Below are 22,362 nucleotides of genomic sequence, written 5' to 3'. Positions count from 1 at the left end.
TGTGGGGCGAAGCCAGGTGGGAGTAGCCAAGCAGCAACCTGCTATAAGGTGGCAGGTAGCTGTTGGGGACGACAGCGGGGCTGGGAACACGGCGTGGGAGCTGGCTCGCTGTGCTGCCCGGCAGATACACGACAGCGTTAGGGGTCTTGCTGTTTTGATGATGAAATTTAAGCAAGGTTGGTTGGTGTTTCAAGGTGATGTGTAGTCAAAATTTTGAGCAGATTTGAAAAGTTGACCTATACCCTCAGGATAGAGAGATCCTGAGGATATAGGATAGGATCCCTAAGCTAGAGACAGCCAGGATGAATAGGATCTCAAAAATACAGGGTATCACTCAACCATTCACAGTAACTGATGAGTCTCATTCTTGTTGAAGCTATTTGGCTGGTGTCTTTCTGGCTATCACTACTGATTTATGAAAGAAAAATGCTCTAAAGGAAACATGAAGATTTAGATGGAAACTTTCTTAGGAAAGAACGTTTGCTGAAAAGTGCAGTTTTGGGATGATGACTTGCAGATTTTCGGTAGATACATTTGGTAAATAGTTTTATTCAAAAACAAAAGGGAAAACATTTCTGTAACTGTCTAAATGTTTCTTTTACAAATACTTTCTAAAGGAAATGTTTGAACATTAAATCAACACATCTAACTCTTAAATAAAATGCCTTTCAGAAAAGGGTTAAACAGCCCCAAATTTAAATGATAACTTCTTTCAGTTATGGTTGAGTGTGATGCTTTAGTCAACCTTGAACAAATGTTTTTTAAAATCCCAGCTCCCCAAATTGTTATCACTTTGGATTCACCTACAATGGATTTTATTTTTTTTTTTTAATCTCTGGCTTTTTCGTTTGTCTGCTCAGCCACAAAATCTGTTATTCACGTAAGTGTACTCAGTGAGGATGTATAATGGGTAACCCAGCTGACAGGAAGCACAGTCAGATACCAGGAGGAAAGAAAGAAAAAAAAGACCAGTTCCCCAAGGAGCAGAAAAACTGCGAGGAGCATGTGTATGCGTGGGGTGTCTGAACAGGGGACGGTGGCAGCTGCGCCGCAGCAGAAGAGCGCTGGTAGGAGTAAAGGATGTATGCTAATCCCAGCCTGAGTCAGTCGGAGCTGTCTCTGAGATGGGATAGGCTCTGCTTTGAGTCACCAGAGTGATTCAGACATTTGTGGCTAAAGAAAGTCAAATTCTTAATGAATAGAGAGGGGTTGGGATTTTGGTCATCACTATGTCAAGTTCACAGATGTAACATCCCAGTCACGACCTCACTGGCTATCAGCTTTTGCAAAATGATCTCCCCTCATGCTCTCCGTCTTGCCATCTTGTATTCTAGTGGTGGATGCTGGTTTCACAGGATAGATAAGTTGACCCTGCTTGGCTTGTTCTAGCCTGGGCATAGAGGGACCGATACTCCCTCAGAGCAAACCAGCTGCAGGAGACCAAGCCTAGCTCATCTCTCCAGACTCTGTTCCACTTGTTAACCCGGGCTTATGAATTGTGCACCGCCAGAATCACCAGTGGAGGAAAAAAAAATCCTAAATTACATAAATTCATACCATGATTAACAGACATGTAATAAATGTAGTTATTGGTTTTTCCTTAAAATCTGTATTCCGCTGCTGTAATCCTGAGTTTTGGAGGGGGCCTCAGATTTCAAAGGCACAAGACATAGAGGTCAGAAATGTGGCTTGGAGGTTTGAACGGGTCATGACCTCAGAGAACCTGGTATTTACTGTCTAAGCATTGGGTCTTTGAGACATGGAAGTTGAATATGGGAATGAAAAGCACTGGGAGAGAAAATACCATGTACAATCTAGTTGTATCTAATGTTTTAGATGCTCCAGTTAAAGTTTATATTTCTCTCCATCTCTGTCTTTGGACAACACCATTCAACTGGAAACCTTGTATGAAGATCACAGGATTTCTTAGAATTTCTGGGCTAATGGTAATAGGCTTTTTTTTTGTAAAAAAAAAAAAAGAAAAGAAAAGAAAGAAAAAAGAAGGAAAAAAAAAGGTGGGGCGAGCTGTAGTTATGCATAAAAAGCATAAAAAGTAATAGAAAGAATTCACCTACCTTTAATTTGGGCAAAACAAGTGCATCTGTATCTCAGGTACACCCAGCCTGTAAGCTCACTTGTTTTTCTTTGCCATCACACTGGTGAGAGGTTTGGACTAGAGGGCATAGACCTCATATCCCAGTGTTAAGGAATAAAATGTGATTCATATTCACCTCTGACCTTGAAGCTGGCAATGTTTGGTTTGCTGGTGGTTGTACATGAGCAGTGGTCTGCTGGGAAAAGCACAGTGACCAGAACAGAGATGGCTGCAGCATCAGTGTGGATGTTGTAATGACTGCTACAAGAAGATGTTTCTCTAGTTGTGGCTGCTAATTTCAGGTTCATAACGTTTAAACGGCGGGTGGTTTGGGATGGGTTGTTTCCTTCCTTTCCTTTCCTAGCAGAGCTGACGTCTGTCTGTAGGCAAAGCTTCTGCTGGCAGCGTGGGTCCCGGCATCTTTCTTTGAACTCGCTCCAAACTCCAGTGGCAGTAGGGTAGGCAGGAGGTTCCCAGACAGTCATGCATTGTTTGAACTCACTGGTGGTTTGTCCTCCCCCAGCACAAATATTGAGAGAGAAAAGCTGAACAGATGAATACCAATGCAGTAAACTCCTAGGAATGCAGACGCAAGCTTATCGTGGCTCTCTAAGCTCTTGGTCTGTAAAGACTTGCTCAAGACCAAAACGTATAACCTTGATTTTGTCTAACCTAGTCTAACCTTGAGTACAAGTATTTATTAATCTACCTGGGCAGTGAGTTGGCTAAGGCTCCTCCCGTCATAAAAGATGCAAAGTCACGCAAACAATCCCTATAGGTATCTTCATAAAACAGCCAGAATGTTGCTTATTTTGAAGAATATGGAACATGTGTATCCAAGCTGTTTTCATAACACAGAATGTGGAAGACCTGCTTTATTTTTAACACAGTTTCAGGGAGGGGTTGGGCCACAATTTTTTATTTTTTCCATTATTTTCACTTCTCTCTTTCTATTCCACTCATCCCTGTCCAAGTTAAAAGAGAAAAAGAACAAAAAAAAAAAAAAAAAAAGAAAAAGGAAACATAACTCCTGATTGAAGGTCTCAGTCCTTAAAGCCCCTCTCCCCAAAACACTGACCACCATGTCCCAGAGTGTGGGAAGGATGCACTGAGACATGAAATAACAGCACAGCAAAACTCTGATGTGCCGGGGACACAAAGCAACTTCTACCATCAGCTCTGTAATGTAACAAGAGAGCATTCCCTCTGGGACAGGCTGTCTCTTGTGACCCTCCTTATCCCTCTTCCTTTTCCCCTGAGTCAATTGCCAGGGCAGAATGTTTCCCTGTATCTCCGCAGGAAGCAGTATCACGCTTCCCTGAGGACGAGCAGTTGGCAAGAATCCAAAATGTCATCCAGGAGCTCCCACCATCGCATTACAGGTGAGAACGTGTCCACCGAGGTACTGAGGAACAGTGTGGTGACCCTCACCATCAGGGAACGTTGCCTGAAACAGTGCTGGGGTTAATTTCCAGAAGTCATTTCCTAAAAGCTGACTCACAATTTCCAAATCTGACAACAATTTAGCTGGCACTTAAATATCATTGAACAAACCGTTAGAGATTGAATAAGCTCTCGCTGCTGTGGTTTATCATCCTCCTTTCCTCGGCATGACCCCTGTGGCACCCTTGGCCAGTGTCCTGGGTGGGGTGAGGAGAAGATGATCTGCTGGAGGTGCTTGCAAGAGCTAAGCTCTCAGCCTTCGCAGCATCCTGCTCCCTCTCCCATCCACCTGGCATCTTCTTCTCACCATCAGGCTAAGGGTTGTTTGATTCATGCCCTATCTCTGGCCACCCCAGAGCACAGCTGTTCAGGTGTTCCCTGCCATCCCATGTAAATGCTGGTGCTGTCAATCCTCTGTCCTATGTTGTGCCATTACAAACACTGCCTTCCTCGAGGAGGGGATGACTCTGAGGCCAGGTCTGGGTCTGAGCCTTGCTGTCCCAGTGGGCAGGCACCGGTCACTTGACACATTTTTCTTTCTTCATGTGACACCACTGCAGAACACTGGAATACCTGATCAAGCACCTCACTCACCTGGCCTCCTTCAGCAACATGACCAACATGCACACCAGAAACCTGGCCTTGGTGTGGGCTCCCAACCTCCTCAGGTACAGTAGAGAGTCCTCTTACCCACAGCACCATGCTGAGCTCCAAGGGGACCACCAGCACCCGAGCCTGGAGACCCAACCCCTGAGGGGAACGCGAAGTCAGGGAAAAGCAGAATGACTAAAGGAAACAGTAGAACACAGAAAACAGCTTTTAAAAGGAGAAAAAAAGTCTTCCAGGTTGAATAATCTGAGGTTTTACTGCCAGCTTTCAAGGAAGCCTGTGGGTTTGTGTATTTCTTATTAAAAGAAAAAAAAAAAAAAAAGCTGTTATTTGCAAGCTGAGCACATCAATTTAAAAATGAGGGGTTAGCTCATCACCACGGAAAGGAAATGGCATTTCTGACAGTGCCAGGGCTTCTGCAGTGCAAGGCTTGGAGGGGAGAGAAACAGGGCAATAACACTACAGACCTCTGCCCACATCTGCTTGAGCAAAAGTGAGATGAGCTTGGTGGGCTTCAGATGGCCACTGGTGTCACATCTGAAGACCACCAGGTAGTCCGTCGTGTTTGTTATGCCTGGCACTCCGCTGGGAAGCAGCACGGGTAAGATTCAGAGGTTTGGCTGATATGTTGTACAGCTAAGCAGAACAAAAATAATAGTAGCTGCAGGAAAAAAAATTGAAATATTTTGTATATTTTTGCAATTCCCTTCCCTGCCTGCCCCATACCCATGTACTGAGAGGCATGAAGTATGCAGGGAGAGTCCAGGGCTGCAGCTGGGTGGGAGAGGGGCAATGGCAGAGCTGGTGGGGGGACCCCTGGGCTGACAGAGGACAGGGGCAAAGGACATTGCCTAGAGAGGTAGGGACCTGAAAAGCAGTTTCTAAAAAAGTTGTCTCACCCTTCTAAATGACAAAACAGGCAGAGCAGGTTCTGAAAATGAACCAAATGTTGACACCATTGAATATCAGAAAGCCAGCTTTTACTGCTGAGATGCTTTCAGTCTAGCATCTGTCCTCATCAAAAAACCTGAAGTCTGTTTCCTTTTGCAATCTTTTGTGAGTGCAAGTCTGAGGGAGGAAAAGAAAGGAGCAAGCAATGCAACTGCAGTCTCCTTACAGGGTTATCCTCTTGGCAGTGCCCCAGGTTATTATCTAACACACCAGTCATTAACTTTACAAAGGATCCATTGCCCAGAGATAATTTCTTCAGCAACACTTAGGCATGTCAAGATAAGGAATGTTTCTTTGCTGAGAGCGAGAGTGAGGATATGGGAGTGCAGAGGGCAGAGAGGAGGCTACTGGGGCACATGGCAAAGCACTGAAGAAATTGGCATGGGGAAGACCTGAGCAGGGTTCTAAGGGATTTCACTGAGAGCTGATTGAAGCGTTGAGCAGGGATCTGGAAACGGGAGTTTGAAGGCTCCTGTGCTGTCTTTCAGGCCCAACTCTGAAATAGCTAGCTAAAAAAGGAGCAAAGAAGGAGAAGAAGGGAGTTTGAGAGTCACAGTTTTATCTGCTGCTGAAGAACTTAAAGCTAAGTAGGGAAAATAACACAGGCAGGAAAGAAAATAACAGACATGGCAGAAAAAACAGGGAAAATAATTTCTAAAAGAGTGAGAAGGCAGAGAGACAATGAGGGCCTGTGAGCAAAGGAGAGCGAGAAGTGCAGTAAGAGTGGGGAAAACATCCCTGTGAAAGCTGGTCTTCCCTTCCCAGGGGCTGTGTGTGGCAATGCTGGCTACTAGTACACCTCTTTCCTCCGGCAGGTCAAAGGAGATTGAGGCAGTTGGCTGCAATGGGGATGCAGCTTTCCTGGAGGTGCGAGTGCAGCAGCTGGTGATCGAGTTCATCCTGAATCATGTGGATCAGATCTTCAGCCACAACAGAAAAGCCAGCTCTGCAGAGAACATTGGTAACAATATCCTCAACCTGGTCCATGTGTCACTTGCCATGAACTTCAGCTCTAACGGTATCCTCTGCAACTAATATTTCAAGCACATCCACCCTTACCATCCTCACAGACTCCCCCAATTTCACCTTGGCCTCAATCCTTCATTACTCTTGCCCTCTTCATCCCTACCTCTAACATTTCCCTTTTGAACACTAGCCTCCTTCAGTGTGCTCCCAGATCGCCCTATAGCTCATCTTTTGGATGATCTCACCTGGCTTAACCCTTTCCACAAAAGGAAGACCACCTCACTGCTTCTCAGTTCTGGTCCAGGCTTTCTTTCTAAGCCCATAAGCCACAGTCTCAGTTCTTCTCTCAGGCTCCCCCGGTTATAATTCCTCATACCGATGATGCCTGCCCTGCAGCCACCATATCCACCCAAGTCAGAGGCCACACTCCTGGGACAAAACTTAAGCTGGTGTTCTAATAACTTTTGTCTTGTACCTGGCACATTTTACGAAAGAGATTTGCTTTTTTTCCTGGGACACCAACAGCTTTCAAAGATGATGATTTTGTTATTTAGCGATGGATTTGTTGTCAAAATGCATGTAAGTCTGGGAAGTGAGAGGGCTTGGATCTACTGTGACCACACATCATTTCAGAAATACGCATCTATCTGTTTTACACACTGGGAAGACTCACAATACCTTCAGAAGTGAGGGAGTAACCACCCTCCTACTTTCCAGCCCTGTGTCAGCTCGTCCCATCACATTTCCCTTAACATGTGGCATTCTCTGCTAGTCTGTCCCTGGAGCCCATGTTCCCAGAGCGGTGCCCTGCTCCACCTGTAGCACCCCTGCTCTGCCATCCCTATGCATTTATTTGTGCCCTGGCAGAAGGCACGGAGGGAGGAATTGCTCTCATACTGACTTAAGCATTGTAGCAAATCACTGGCTAGTAAATTAAATTTCAAGGCTTCTGGTTGTACTGCAGGTCACTGGGCCAAAACTGGCCCAAGTTTGCTAAGTGCTGAACATCGGCGGCCTTTGACAGCCCTGTGGAGTCAAAAGAAGGACATGCTGATGGTCCCAGTTGATTTCTAAGAGGGAAAGCGTCCCTTCACCCAGTCCCTCTGCACAGGCAGTAGCTTGCACCCTACTTCAGCAGTAGGGCTAAGTACTGAGTGGACTTCAGAACCTGCACTTCATTCATTGCACCTTGAGCTGGTCTGTTTGGGACAGGGCTGTTACTGGGGTGGCACATGGGAGGTTGGCTTTGCCACTGTCCATGTCAACAGAGACCTTCAGTACCCAGGGCTGTTGGTCACGTCGCTTGCCATAGCCCTGAAATGCGTTAGGAAGGTAACGTGAAGCTGTTTCTTAGCATAATCCCCCTTCCTGGAACAAGGCAAGGAGAAAGATGTGGAAGTGAGAGAAAGGATTAGCCACTAGGTTTGGATCGGTGGCTGAACTGCTCCAAAATCTGGGGATGGAAGGAAGGAGAGAGGAGAAAGGGGAATGGGTGAATCCTGGTGGCTTTGAGAGATGCCTCTTTCACACTGAATTATCTACAGCAGAGGCAGCAAGTCTGCACAACGCAGCCTTTGGCTGGCAATTGTGGCCCTGCTGGGAATGCACTCAGATGGATAAGGTTGCTGGGGAGCTGGAAGACTTATCTGACAAAAAGCCTCTCTCCCTGCACGTGCCACTCCTTTCCCCCCTCCACAGGAGATGTTCCAGGCAAATAAAGACATGAAGCCCTTGCGCTCGTCTCTCCTCACCCCAGGCTGGAATGCACTTTCTTGTTTTTCAGAGAGTGTATCGGTTGTGAAAAGCCTGACCCTCCCCTCGGCCTCCCTGCCGATGAAGCTGGTGAGCCTGGAAGAAGCGCAGGCACGGAGCCTGTCTGCCTCCCACCCTGCTCGGAAGGAAAGGAGAGAGAACAGCTTGCCTGAAATTGTCCCCGTGACTGGGTCCCTCTTCCACACAGTTGTTGACCTCCCCGACAGCAAGTGAGTGCCAAGAGGAGGGTAAAGTGCAAATGAAAGGGTGCAGGTTCTCCAGCATGATTGGGAAATGAGACTTTTGTTGGCGTGACACCCCCAACACCTACAGCCACCATCGAGAGAAAAGTCTGTGCCCTTCTCAAAGGAGGCACAGCTGCTCTCGAGAAGCATTGCAGTTGCTGGGTTCAATGCCCTGCTAGTCTCTGTCCCTCCAACGGGGCAGAACCTTGCAGACCTCCTGCAGGAGGAATTGTCTTTGAACCCTTGTGGCAGCCTAGGATTTGGCTAAACACGGGCTGAACGTGGAGCAGGTCTAGACATAGCTCTCCTATGAGTTCCACCTGCTGGTGGCTGGTCCATGGCACTCCTGGTGGCATTGACCTGCTCAGCTTCATCCTTCTCCAGGTTCCTCTGCACTCGTAGCCAAGCACAAAGGTGAATTTTCACTCCTAGAGTGGAGAAATATGTACACAGTGGCACCTATGCCACCTATGCCTATGCAGGGAGAATAGTCCCATTCCAGCTGAGGTTGTTCCAGCTGTTGGCACTGCTGCCCAGCGTAAGTATTTATCTATTGGTCTATCTATCTGCTAATATATGGTCACTCTACTGCCTGGTTCTGAGAGATTATAGCCTCTGCAGCAGGAAGCGCATTAATCTACTGAGCCATAAAGCACTGAAGCAAAGATATTTATTTGCACTTGATATATTAAAGCAAAAAGAAGCCATCTAACAGAACACTGGCAAAAGGATAACCAGCTTGAGACAAAAGGCTGTATTGCCCCTCTAGAGTGCCTTTTCCTTTCTCATTTGAAAAGAACAGTCCTATCCCCAAGATATTAATCCTCTTTGTAGGACTGATTTGTGCACTTCAGAGCACTGATCTGAAAGAAAGGCAGAACTATGGGGGTAAAAGCCCATTATGGAGAACAAGACAGGGAGATATGTTCTGGCTCTGGAAGAGGGGAGATTGAAGGAGGAGTCAGAATGGGAATGTGAAGGAACTGAAACAGCTTCATGCATTAATATGCATAAAAGAAACCTGGCTGCAGGAGCAGCATCTTCTTTCTGTTTAAAGTGATTTCCAAAGAGGCACAGGGAACTGGTGTCGAACTTCCTCTGAGAGTTACGAGAAATTAATTTAATCCCCTTATGACTCCTCTTTTTTGCTTAGTACATTATATTTGCATATGATCATATAACACCTATGATTAGATTAATGTTGGCCTGAGAAGCATTAATAGCTAGTTTGTATTAAGAGATCCTTTTATTTTCGCAAATTCATAAAAACTGTAAGACGTGGGCTTTAAAAGATAGCTTTGTGCACTGAGTGATAGTACCAGTTCCATCAGTTCTCTGGAATTTATCTTGCATTCTGTCATTAAAACCTGTTAAAAAGGCAATTTTTCTTTACTGTATTGCAAGATAGCTGTAGCCTCGAAACCCCTCCTTTGTGGAGACAGGCATGGTTGATTGCTCAGTCAATCACAGTTGCTGTAGCGTGATGCCAGATTCAACTCTCTGAAGAGTCAGCTTAGGTGTCTTTCCATCCATGACATGGTTAAATAGCAGTACAGATAACTGAGTTACAGAAAAGCAAGAGTTGGTTGTGTAGCTATGCCTTGCATGCCTTAGAATTAAAAGAGCTGTGAGAAGAAAAGAGAGACAGTGTCGAGGGGAGAGAGCTCAGAGGCTTTCGTGGGATATTAAGACAAAAGTCTCCAGGGTTTGGTAACCTCCTGAGCCCTTTTTCCTTCCAGGAGAAAATTATCTACCAAGTCCAAGAAATGGAAGTCGATATTTAACTTGGGCCGTTCTGGCTCAGAATCAAAGTCTAAACTGAGTCGAAATGGGAGCGTCTTCGTAAGGGCGCAGAAGCTCTCTGGTAAGAAAACACTTTTCAGTTAAGTATTTCTCTCTGAAGCTTCCTTCTGCAATACTGATAGCATGGGGCAACCTGTATCCCCAGGACACCAATACCATTAGACTTGACATAGTCAAACGGTGTCATGTTTGTTGCCTGGCTTCATGCACATCTCCTTGTCATGTGATGGAGAGAAACACTCTTGCAGGAGAATATGCCAGACAGCTACAGTAAATACACCATTTTGGTGAGTGAGAAACAGGCTCCCATTGCCCAGCTGTCAAGCTTGGGGACTAGGAAATGTTACGTAGGTTTGGATTAGTCCACCTTTCCAGGCCAGCCAGTCTCTGGCTCCTGATGTTCCTCACATGGCACTGGGTGAATGGCTGTCCTTCCAGGCTATCCTTCTGCTAAAGGGCATTAAAGGACCAACAGTGTTCAGTGTCTGTGAAAAACAAGGTGCCAGGAGTTCCTGTGGCTCCTGGCTCTCAGCACTTTGAAGGAAGCTATTACTTTTGCAGAATTTACAAGAGAGAAGTTGTCTTTTCTCCTGGCTGTAATCCCAAATTCTAGTTCCTCCTGAGCTGCAATCTCTTAAACACTCAGCTTCCTAGAAAATCACATGGCAGTGCCAATTCCCAGTGTTCAGAAATGATGACTCAAGTTCCAAAAATCATGAAGCTGCCTGAAAAGTAATCATAATTCTTAAAAGAAAGCATACCCTTTGTTACCCGAGTTCATAAAGAAGTGTTTCAGGTTTATATCTCCTAAATTTTTGGAGTATCTCCAAGTCAAGAAATTTGCTTTTGAAAAGGAAGATGAAGGTGGAATTCTTTTTGGATAATCTCATGACTCCAGGAGCTGCTGTTTGGGGGAGCACTACCAAACACTGCAAGACTTAAAATAATACAGTCAATGTTGACCACATTACCTGTCATCACATAAAAGAGAGGCTGTGTTTGGATCAGAAGTGAGTGTTAAGCCAAATGCTAGATCCAGCTCTTCTTGGACCCCTGCCTTCCCCTGTGTTTTGCATGTACAAATGGCCTCGCATAGGGTGCCCCTGGCAGACCTCAAAATAGCTCTCCATCCTATTTTGATCATGGGATCACCTTCTCACTTTGATAAGGAATACTCTGTCCCAAAATAGCACTAGCCCAAGGATGCCCAGGAATGTCTGGAGCCCAGTGATCGCAGTGTTCCAAGCACGGTGCGGAGTGGCAGGAGGCTGTACATTTTCACCATCAGGACACACAAGAGCACAGGCGCGTGCAGAGATTTAGGCACTGGAGTAGTGCTTTTGAGAAGCCGTGCTTTAGCACTGCCCTGTTGTATTCTTGTGTCTTCTCTGCTTACAGCCTAGTGTGAGGAAACAGAAGAACTTGCTGTTGAAATTCAGCACATGCTTTAACACAGTTTGTGTCCATGAGCACAAGCCGGCGAGTTACATGAAATGTGAGCTACACAGCTTGAATTCTGTTCCTCCGGGAAAGTGGAGCCAGTGCTCAAGACATCATGCCATATGAACGTAGAAGGTAGCCAGGACTCCATATAAATGCAAAAAGTAGCTGGTGTTTCTCCTATGCTCATGTGAAAGTCAGTCCCAGAAGCCTTAATCGTATAAACAAACGAAGTCCAAGCCTGCTCACGTTCTACCTTACCTATTTTGTGCAACGTTGTAAACAGCAAACTTTTCTCCCAGACATTTTCCAGAGCTCCAAAGACCCTTTTTGGGCTGCCAGAGACTAACTTGTCTTCCTTGCCAGCTACATTCCCCCCACCTCCCCTTTTCAGGGCAGTAACAGCAACACGCTTCCAAAACCTCTCAGGAGCAGACCCGTAGAGTGCCTGGTGACAAATGGCAGCTTGTTTCTGGATGATCAAGTCCAGCGAGGATGACCAGGAAAATAGGTTGCTTACTGCCCTCATAAATTTCCCGGAGAGCTTGCTGGAGGCAGGTTATGAACATGCCAGCAAAAGAGCCTGGGAGTGCAACATAAAAATAACCTAACATTTGCTATCAGGAATGAGAGGCATCGGTTTTTTGTCATTTATGTCAGTTTAGTTAAAAAGTCCCCACAACCAATAGCCTGGCTTGATTGGGGAGGGCAGTGGCGCATAACAGCTTTGGGGATGTGTAACTGCTTCACAGTGGAGATGGTGATGACTGGCTGGGTTAAGTATAGCTCTCCACATGTCCGGCAGGTGCAAAGCTGTTGTTAGCGCTAGCAGATCCACAGCTGTGTGGACAAGTGTTGTGGGTAATAAGCCGCGTGGTGTGGGTACAGAGGGGGAATGTTTTGAAACGGAAAATAACTTTGATGTCTGCTTGGCATGCCCGTCTATATGTAGCCTTTGGTCTTTATGGGCTGAAACCTGCAAAGCTGCAGGATCTGAAGCCTGCTTCTAAAACTCGTTTTCCACAGAAAAAGCAACAATTCGGCCTGCGAAGAGCATGGACTCGCTGTGTTCCCTGCCGGTGGAAGGTGAGACGTCAATAACCTACAGCACAGGGGTGAAGGATTGCACCTCTGCATCCTCAAGCTTCCCCCTGTGCTTGCACGGATGCAGCCGTCTGTTTCTCTGCCTATCTCACATGTCTGTACCTTTGTATGCTTATGCCATGGCTGCTGACATGTGCCCCCACCTTTGTGTGTGTGTGCATTTTTAACCCTTTTCTGTGTCTTTTATATTGGCACACACGCCTGAGAGTTGCCACTGTGCCTAGGTGCATCTTTCTTAGCAGTGGCATTGCTTTGATTTTGCTCTTGTTTATTCTGGGCACAAATTTCCCATCCATAAATGAAAAAGTTCTTGCAATAAGCTAACGATTGAGTTGGTTATGATTAAAAGAGTTATGATCTTTGCAGGCAATGGACACTAGCACTAGACTTGGCTGTGCCTGACTGAGAGGTACCTCTAATAAAAGTCCTAGGTGACTTCCACTGGAGGGCATCCTATCCAGCCCTGCCTGCCCAGCTGGGAGGAGGCTGGAGCCTCGAAGGTCTTTGGTACCTGCTATCCCCATCTTTCGGGGGAAATGCGGGTATTCACCACGGCAAGACTCATCCCTGGAGGGACTGAGGAGGGTTGTTTGCTAGTGCTTTGCTTCCCACTGACTTCCTTCTATCTTCCTTACTCTAGGGGAGGATGAAAAGAGCAGATTCAAACGGACAGTGACTACTGGAGGGTTTTTTGTTCCGGTGATGAAGATACGGACAGGAGGCACAGGCAGCTCATATGACCTCAGCAAGGAGAATGAGTGGGAGAGGGAAGGATCTGCCATGGGGGCCAAAGGAAGCTCAGAGCTGAGTGGGGAGAAAGGTTCCCCCCGGACACCACAGGCAAAGCCACCCCCTGAGCAGCTGAAGGTCTTCCGGGCAGCAGAGGATGCTGAAAACGAGCAGACTTCCCCCAAAGGCGGCCGAATGTTCTACACCTCAGAAACAGCAGCCAAGTCAGGCTTCCCAAGCAGCCTCTTTCCCTTGGAGGCCTCCCCTCGTCACCAGAGAAAAGCTCTGAACATCTCAGAGCCTTTCGCCGTCTCTGTTCCCCTGCGGGTATCTGCAGTCATCAGCACCAACAGCACACCCTGCCGTGTGCCCGCCAAGGAGAAAATTTCCCTCTCCAGCCTAGAGGAGCTGTCTTCTCTGGTGGCTGAGAGCCCGAGCCCCTCTGCCCTGGAAGCAGGGACCCACATGAGGACAGAGCAGGTGCCAGAGAGGAAGGAGAAACAGCTGGTGCCCACCCTGCCAGCGGCATCATCCAGAGGTAAAAGTGTGTTAAGGAGGGGGATGTGGAGCCTCTGTCGGGCTACTGGAGGTGCCCTGTTGCTTGGTGGTGTGGAGGTTGCTCCAGCCTGCTCTTGGAAAGAGACCAAGCTGCAGCAGGGTGGGTGTTGATCGTAGCAGGTCAGGTTGGTGCTTGTTGCAGTAATGAGACTGGGGAGGTGGGTGGCCTCCCAGCAACGTCCTGCTGCACCCGGAGGGAGCTCTTTAGCTTTGTTAGTTGGCATTAGGTTGAAACAGCACTGCTTTGTCTCGGGGCACATTTTTTCAGTCACAAGTAGTTACACTGTTCATTTGTGGGTTTGATCCAGGCTCTCACCCTGAGGAGCTGGTGGCAGCCAGGAAACCTGAGTCCTCAGACAGTCCACAGCCAGTGGCAGAAAACCAGGAGATGTTGTGTGGGCAAAGCAGCTGCACAAGCAGCACCAGCAGCCCCCAGCAGTCCTCAGAGCCGAGTCCCACCTTGGAACAAACACCGGCCTGTGAGGTTCATACAGGGCAGCTCCCTGCGGACAAGGCAGAGCAAGGACAGCTCAAGATGAAGGATGTCTCCTCAGAAGGCAGCTGTGGCCAGCAGGAGGTCGAGACAGCCAAGACAGAGGAAGAGTTGCGCTTAAGAGATGTGGTAAGGAAGAAAGCATGAGAAAAAAGATGGGGGACAACGTTATGGTGGCACCTGGGAGGTTGTTTAAAGTCTCGTTGTGTGTCCATAGTCACAAAACCTCAGTCTATGACCTAGGCTGAGCAGGGTCAAGAACTATGTACTGATTTCACTTCTGTCCACATTGCCATGTGGTGATTTACCTTCACACAACTACCTGCTGTCTCCTTTTGGTCTTCTTTTCTTGTATCTGTACAATTGCAGTCAGTACTATCTGTCTGCTCTGACACTCTCCAGATGTGAGACCATCCGAATGTCTGAGCATCTTGACCCATGGTCTCTGCATTCCTCTTCTATTTTTGCTGTCCCATTTGTCCTGGACAGCCTGAACAGTCCTTTTTTCTTCCATTCTCAACACACTATGGTTTTTTTATTATTATTTTTGCCTCCCCTGTATCTCTAGCAGAACTTTTTCTCCAAGTTTCTTACAGAGATACTCATCTCTGGACAGTTATTTAAAGATCTGTTGGCATAGCTCCTCGAATAGATTATTCATTCCAGTTTGTGTGCGATTTGGGAATGCAGATCCCTTGGCAAGGCCAAGCAAGCCCAAACGGGAGGAACTGAGAAATGGGCTGAGACATTCCAGCTACTCATTCACCTCCCTCTTTCAGTACGACCGTCCAGGCCTCATTTTGGCTGCACCTTGGATCTTCTCCTCCACAAACCCACTTGTTTATAGACACGTGTCCCTCCTTGAGCCAGCAGCAGTATGTGTGACTGTGTTTCTGTACCCACGAGTGTGCTCATCCAGGAGCCTGTCTATTCTAAGAGGGCTGTTTGAGGAAAATGGAGGGGTATTTACTGGTGAGTTGTGTGAGCTGCCACGTTGAAGGCATTTCTTCTCTTTTTCAGACTGAGGAAGACCCTGCAAATGCCCTTCTAGAACCGCTGTGGCCAGAGATACAGCAGGAACTGAAAATCATCGAGCCTGAAGAGGAGCTCTTGCTCTTGCCAGCAGCTGTCCCCAAGACCGGCCTAAATCCTGAATCCTCTTCTTCAGTACAAATGGATAGTTCTTCCTCTGGCCCAGGGCAGAGTCCAACACTGCCTGAGCAGAAATCTGCGAGCAGAACACCACAGAGAACAACTGGGGTGCCTTTATTGGGTGCCACCAGCACAGAACGACAAGACAGCCTCCACAAGTGCCAGCCTGATGTGGCTGCACAGCAGGGCTGTGCTTCAGCCCTGCCCAAACTGGGTAACCTTCTGACTGGTACAGGTGCTCCAAAGAACCACCACCCAGTAGTGGGCAGCGGGAGTGAATGTCTCACTCCTCCCCTGGACTGGAAGCTCCATAGTCAATCAGAATTTAGTGAGGTTGCCCCAAGTGATGAATTATCTTGTTCTAAAAGAGCATGCCCAGAGTCAGGGGGAGAAAAAGATAGCACTTGCCAGCTGCAGAGGGAAAAGGATGATCTTACCAGAGTTCAGACTCAGAAGGAGAAGCCTGAGACAATGACTGCTGATGAAAGGGATGCATTCTCCTCCAAGGTGCTGAGTGGAGCTGGAATCCAGGAGCTGAAGGAGGGCAATGCTGCTAGCAGAACCCATGATGCTGCTGACCAGGATGATGAGGATACCTGGACAGATAATGTGCAGAGCTTAGAACTTGTGGAGCCATGGGAGGATCACCAGTGGGTTACAAGCCCGCTCCATTCCCCCACCTTTAAGGACATTCAGGAGAAGACGATACAGGAGTTTCAGCCACAGAGCCAGAAAGCAGGGACAGGCTTTTCTCTTAGACCACGATTCAGTCGCAGCCTCTCCTTGGACAGTAAAGACACAGTGATGAGTCTGTGGACGATCCCATTCTCTTTCATAGATGCCACTGACCAGCAGCAACCATGCAGTGACATTCTGCCAGTGACTCGTGAGCTGCCCAAAACACAGCCCATCTCCCCCTCTAGTTTGGGCAAAGCTAAGCAAGATGAGAATAGCACAAGTCCTCCAGAAGAAACTTTGAAACCTGAGGAGCTGAGGTACCCCCTCAGCAGGGAGAAAGCACCAGCTGAAAAAGAAGGACCCTCCAGAATCTCTCTTTTAGAGGCAGAGGAAAAGAAAGCAGATATGAGCAAAGAAAACCCTTGGAGCTCAAAACTTGAGGTGTCTTTACCATACCAAAATAGCCCAGGCAGTTCTTCACAGGTGAACGCAAAGGAGGAGTTATCCATGTCTCAGGACTCTGCCCTGGGAGGAGAGACTGTTACCAAAGCACTGCGCCCTGCCACTGAGTCGCAGCCGAGTAATAAAAGTGAAGAAACACCTCGCAAAGTGAAGACAAGGCCATCATCCCTCAACTTGGATTCACTCCTTCCAGTCCCAGATTTCTTCACATTTGAGAGCCTGTCCATGCCCTCTGCCACTGGGAACCTCCTGTGTGGGCAGAAGGAAGTCAAAAGCAGTGATTCTGTCCCATCCCTGCCAACTGCTTGCCCTGCTGCCAGTAAAGGCATTCCCTGGGGGTCTCATTTCAATGCCCACATGGATCTAGACTTAGATTACCTGGCAGTGGCCCATGCCACCACTGGCCGTCGTAACTCTGCCCCTGTCAGCGTGTCAGCGGTTAGAACATCCTTCATGATTAAGATGTGCCAGGCTAGAGCGGTGCCCGTGATACCACCCAAGATTCAGTACACCCAGATCCCCCAGCCCCTGCAGGCTCAGAATGCTGCTCCACCAGCTGAGAAGAAGGAAGCAGAAGGCAGGCAGGCCATCAGACAGACTCAACGGGTGGCATGGAGCCACCTGGAAGCACCCAAGAGCCCGCTGACAGAAAAGAAAACCAAAGCAGAGAAAGAAAACAGTGACCCAGCTCAAAAGGACTCAGCCTGTCCTTGGCACAGCAGCTTTGGCTCTCCGCTGGAGCCACCTCAGACCAGCCATTACCCCGCTCTAGATGCCCCTGTTCTGCGCCGAAAGCGCACCTCTGAGGGGGAGACAGCTGGAGATAATCCACAGTCCTCAAAGATGGAGAGGCCATCAGGGTTATCCAAGCCTTCCTACAGATCTAGACCAGGGAGGCCCCAGAGTCTGATTCTCTTCAGTCCCCCTTTCCCCATTATGGACCACCCCTCCTCTTCAGCAGACTCCAGGGTGTTGTTATCGCCCATCAGGAGCCCCACTCAGACCACCTCTTCGAGCCCCATTTGTGGCGATCTGTCTGAGACTGCACGGACAACGCCTGAGGGGGTGACGCTGCGGAACAAAATGACCATCCCCAAGAATGGCCAGAGGCTGGAGACCTCTACCAGCTGCTTTTATCAGCCCCAGAGGCGCTCTGTGATTCTGGATGGACGAAGTGGGAGGCAAATCGAATAGCAACTGCTTCTCTAATCCCTTTGCCATGGTCGATGGGATGGGAGTGTCCAAGACCAACTCTGTTGCCATTTTGCTGTTGTTATAACAGTTCTGTGCAAGATGGACCTGAATCCTTTATGGTTTCCTGCAAAGCATTTTGCTACAGAGGGTCTTAATCTTTTCATCTTGCTTTTCCTTCCCTTTCTCACCCCTGCCTAGTCCCTCGCTGTCTAGTTTTTGTGTGTAAGCCAGTCCCAGGGAACTTGCATTTCCTCATACTTATTGTCTAACAAGCCCTGTGAATGTCTCATCCTCCCTTTGGAAAAAAAAAGAAAAAAGAAAAATAAATCTCGGTATAAGTAGAAAATAGGGCTGAGAGGAAACACTGTTCCAAAGCACTGCAGCACAGGGTGCAGGGGCACAATATCTACCAAGGAGGTAAGTCCAGATGTGCGGGACCCCCTTCCATGGTTTCCAAGCCACCAGTGAAGGACCGTGCCTACCCTTCTCTGTTGTCTGATTTAAACAGTGTAAATAAAGAGCGCAGGAGGCTGGGCATAGCTGAAGAGGAAGGTGGAGCTGGCACCAGCAAGTCACACAGGGTGTGACAGCCAGGGATGTTCCAGTGACAAACATACAACCTGAAGGCACTGCCTCCAGCTGTGTCCTTACATCAAAGATGTGGTCTTTCCAGCATGTGCAGAGGCTGGAATGAAAGTAGCTGAACAGGAAACACCCAGTTGCTCTTTACATCTTCCCAGTCCTGTTTGTGAGTGCTGTGGTGCTCAGCCACACCTGCCCTGGGCAGAGAAGCTCCCCATGGCTGCAGAACGCATGCAGCTGGCTGTCCAGTGGTAGAGGCTCCTCAGGCTGGTATTAATGAAATCAAAGACATGGTCGTAACGAAGGCCAGTATCAACTCTTTCCATCATTCCTTAAAGCCAGGTGACTCCTCTGCAACTATCTGCAGCCCTGCTCCACACTGCCAACAGCAGAGAAAAGCAACAGGATCTTCTGATCTGCGTGTCCTTGGGCTATCGCCCCCCTGCCCCCTGACTGACATATCTTTGACCCTTGTCTTTCATTGCCACTGTGTGGCAAGTCCCCAGGTGCTTCTCCTTCCCTTAAACTTCCTCTCCTTGAGATTTGACGCTGTGTCTTTGAGAGCACGGCTAGCTGTCACCTCCCTGGCCCTCAGTGCTCTCAGATTGATGGAGAGTATGGTAAAGAGGATGATTTGTGAGGCTGCGGCACAGACCACAGACAAATATCCTGGGAGGGGGACTGGAAGTGAATTAAACTCTCTCCTGAAGGGCCGTTATTGTTACCAGCAAACACCTTCATATAAGCAACAGCTGCCATGGGAACAGAAGGAAAACTTCCTTTATAAAGCTTCTAACTCCACGTTCACCGCAGGCTTATCTATCGCCTGGTATGTGACCGCGGGCGATGGCACAGTCAGGCACAGCCTGTGCTCTCTCTGCAATTTAAGTGTCACTAGTGACTACAGAGGAGATGGGAACACAGGTGTTGCTGCCAGCACTGAGATTGCCCCTGTAATGGTGCTTGCAGGGGCCATCATTCATGGAGATGTTTGAGTCTGTAGGCCCTCGGATGGGTATTATGGGCTATAGTTAAGCAGTAACAGAACATCTGGTAGGAAGTGCTATAGCCAGCAGAAGGAGCATCAGGCAGAATTTCCCAGTGGATGTATGCTTGGGGCTTTTTTTTCTGATGTACTGGCATTTTCAAATTGTTAGCAAGCTCAGTCCATGAGCTCCTTGGTCTGGACTGAACGTGTCACAGAATTCGTGTCATTGTGGCTGGAGGGCCCACAGGACACTGCTTTCTCTGCACTCTGATTACTAAAGGGAAGAGATGCTAGAGTCCTTTTTAGAAATGCTGGGCCCACAAATGCAAGGAATATATCTTGAGCAGAATTTTCTCCTGCTGTATCCAAAGGGAGTGTGAAAAAACAAGAGGGCTTTTCCCTGTCACAAGTTGCAGTCTTCAGTGCTCCCCACTGTCCTCCTCATCTGTGCGTAACGCCATGTAAGAGGGAACAGAGCAGAGAGCCAAGTCCCTGCTTTCAGTTTTGTTGAGGGAGAATATTAAACCAGACGAGAGCCTGGAGTTCTTGTTTGGGTCCATGTTCTCTCAGAGATGTCAGCCCATGCTTCACCTGGGCAAGCTGTGGATGGCAAGTCCAGAATGTGCAGCTTCACGAGAACTGTGTTATCCTCCTCCCAGACCATAAGATGCCTGTGCAGCCTCTCATTAAACCCAGGGGACTGTCAGTCCTCCCTGCTCCTCGTAGCACAGTTCTGCGCTGCATTTACACGACACCCAAATGCCTTTTTTACTGCCTCATGGGAACGCGTTTAACCGTCGTGGCTGGGCTAATGGCAAATGGCTTGGGAAGGTGTGATACGAGGTATTGTGGTAAAGCTTTAGACAAAGTAAAAGCTGTGGAAAAGATGCCCAGGTTTTTTTGGCATCAACAAAATAGTTTATTTTGGACAGGGATTTATATTCTTTCGGTTCCTAGAAGTTTTGACTGCCAAGGCATCTGGAATGGAGCCAGCAAAGCTCATGAAGTCATGTATCAAAAGAAAATGTGATGAAACATTGGCACCTGAAAAACGTTCCTTTTTTATATTTTTATTTCCCCCCCCCCCTCCTTATTCTCATATAAGTTGATCTATGAACAAGAAATGAGGTCTGGCAATTTTGTATATAATACAATGTCTCAAATCTTAGCAGCGTTCCAGTAAGTAATAGTGCTTTTGGCATAAGTGGTGAAACTCCTGCAAGAGAAAATTATTAAAAATCTTTACTTAATATTAAAGATCAGCCTCAACTTAAATCTGTATCTATACTATACTTTTTAAGGATGTTTCAGAATCTGAGCTCAGACCCAGGTCCTGGATTTTAATTAAGCAGAGATTCTGTAATGACATCTCTGTTTTGTAGCTCGATCCCATCTCTATCTACCATTCAATCCCCAGCCGTCAGCTATGTATCAGGCTTCCTAGAGCCAAGTGGGCTTAATGCAGGCACATCACTATCGCTCTGTGGTCACAATGGGCTTGCATCGAGACTGCTGAGGTAAAGCCCCAGACCCCGCAGAGCTGAGAGTACTTGCTTAGTTGCAAGGTGCACCATTGCACAGGTGTCACCATGCCCAGGTCCAGACTCAGACTTCTGCAGAACATGTAATGCTTGATGCTGGATCCACGTTGATACTGAGAGCTGCAGTCAGTTTCAAGGACCAGCGCTTGGTGGTTGGACAGAGCAGAAGACAGAAGCCATCTCCCATCGAATGGTGCCGACTGTGTGGCTGGAGCTGCCTGAGATCCAACTTTACTAAGCTTTTCCTGAGGTCAGCTACAGGGTCAGCCCTGATGTCATCTTTGCTTCAGAGCCCTTAGGTTGTCCTCTGCCACCCTGCAGCAGCAGACAGAACCTGAGACTGGAAGCTCTCCTGAAGGTCAGGGTTTTGCACGGTACATTACGTGTACCAGATCCTGCCCTCCAGCACAACCCTCAATACTAGAGACTTTAAGAAAGGATTTGGGGTGTTTTGCTTGGGTTTGGCTTTGTTTGGTGGTAGGGTTTTCTTGGTGAAGCATTATGGAGAGGGATAGATCAGATTTATAGGAGATGGGTCTGGCACAGAATTTGAAGTTTTACGTACAGGAAAACTAAAGTTGATTGCTCCTGGCATTATGGAAAGGACCTTCCTAAATAGACTGGCACGTCATTTGCAGCTCTGCAAGGGTCATTTCAGGGAGCCTGTAGTACATTTTGATTCTGCTGAGACTGTGGAAAGTGTAAAGGCTATTCCCGAGTTTGCAGATGGCCCCAGCTTCAGTCATGGTATGATACCACCAGCATGTGTTGCTTGTGGACTTTTACCAATGGGAGACAAGTGACTAAATTGCACTTATTCTTTCCATGTAGTCAGGGGGGTTGTGCAGCTGCTGTTCAGTGTAGCTCAGAGCAGAATGGTTGGGCTGACAAAGATGAGAATACCCTGATGGGAAGGAGGGACGTAATGTTATCTCATGTGGGAGCTGCCTTACTGACAGGAGAGTGATCAGAAATGAGGATTGTATTTTACTTTATAAACCACATTCCTCTGGGCTGTCCATCCCATGCTATCACTTCAGAAAGGCTGAAGCACTTCTTTTTCCCACCTTCAGAGCTTCAGAGGAACTTAGGCCTGTATTAGAGAGCATCCATAAAGCCCTGCAACATTTTCCCTCATCCAGAGTCCAAATGGTGCAATCAAAGTCCTTTTTCTTTCTTTATAAATTCTGAGATGCCTGTAGTGGTGAATGTTGTGTTAAATTTTTTATATATATATATATATGAAAGAACATTCTATATAAATATATTAAAAAGGAAATGTAATTAAAATGAAGGAATTGCCTAAATAGAATCCTGCACATCTGTGAAAGTTGGGCTTATGCATGGAACTGTTTTCTGCTGCAACTGTTGTAACACTGATGTTGTGAGATCAACTGGCTTTTTCCCACTGAGGAGAAGCTAATTACTTCTGGCTAAGCTGTGGTGGGCAGAAGGCCTGAATCTGCCTTCCTGAGCAGGATCTTGTCCTGGGAGAGGAGGGACGAGATCAGGGGAGAACAGAGTGCCAGCACTAGTTTAGCTTTCCACCACAAGTTTCTCCCCAGCCCTTGAAAATG

General features: G+C 47.6%; 1 protein-coding gene across 1 annotated transcript in view; it reads left to right on the top strand.

The window, feature by feature from the left end:
* ARHGAP31 (Rho GTPase activating protein 31) overlaps positions 1–22,115 on the top strand; it is a 60,887-nt gene extending 38,772 nt beyond the window's left edge. The window contains exons 4-12 of the mRNA XM_037388728.1: positions 3,395–3,477; positions 4,099–4,206; positions 5,914–6,059; positions 7,848–8,046; positions 9,801–9,925; positions 12,331–12,390; positions 13,049–13,675; positions 14,004–14,317; positions 15,209–22,115. Coding sequence (XP_037244625.1) covers positions 3,395–3,477; positions 4,099–4,206; positions 5,914–6,059; positions 7,848–8,046; positions 9,801–9,925; positions 12,331–12,390; positions 13,049–13,675; positions 14,004–14,317; positions 15,209–17,674 — 4,128 coding nt within the window. The 3' untranslated portion in view covers positions 17,675–22,115. The remainder of the gene's footprint in view (positions 1–3,394; positions 3,478–4,098; positions 4,207–5,913; positions 6,060–7,847; positions 8,047–9,800; positions 9,926–12,330; positions 12,391–13,048; positions 13,676–14,003; positions 14,318–15,208) is intronic.
* Positions 22,116–22,362: the final 247 nt, after the last annotated feature.

Source organism: Falco rusticolus, chromosome 5 (assembly GCF_015220075.1).
Source record: "Falco rusticolus isolate bFalRus1 chromosome 5, bFalRus1.pri, whole genome shotgun sequence".
In the NCBI taxonomy this organism is placed as follows: domain Eukaryota; kingdom Metazoa; phylum Chordata; class Aves; order Falconiformes; family Falconidae; genus Falco; species Falco rusticolus.
Note: the sequence above shows the minus strand (reverse complement) of the source record. Positions and strands in the feature narration are given on the sequence as shown.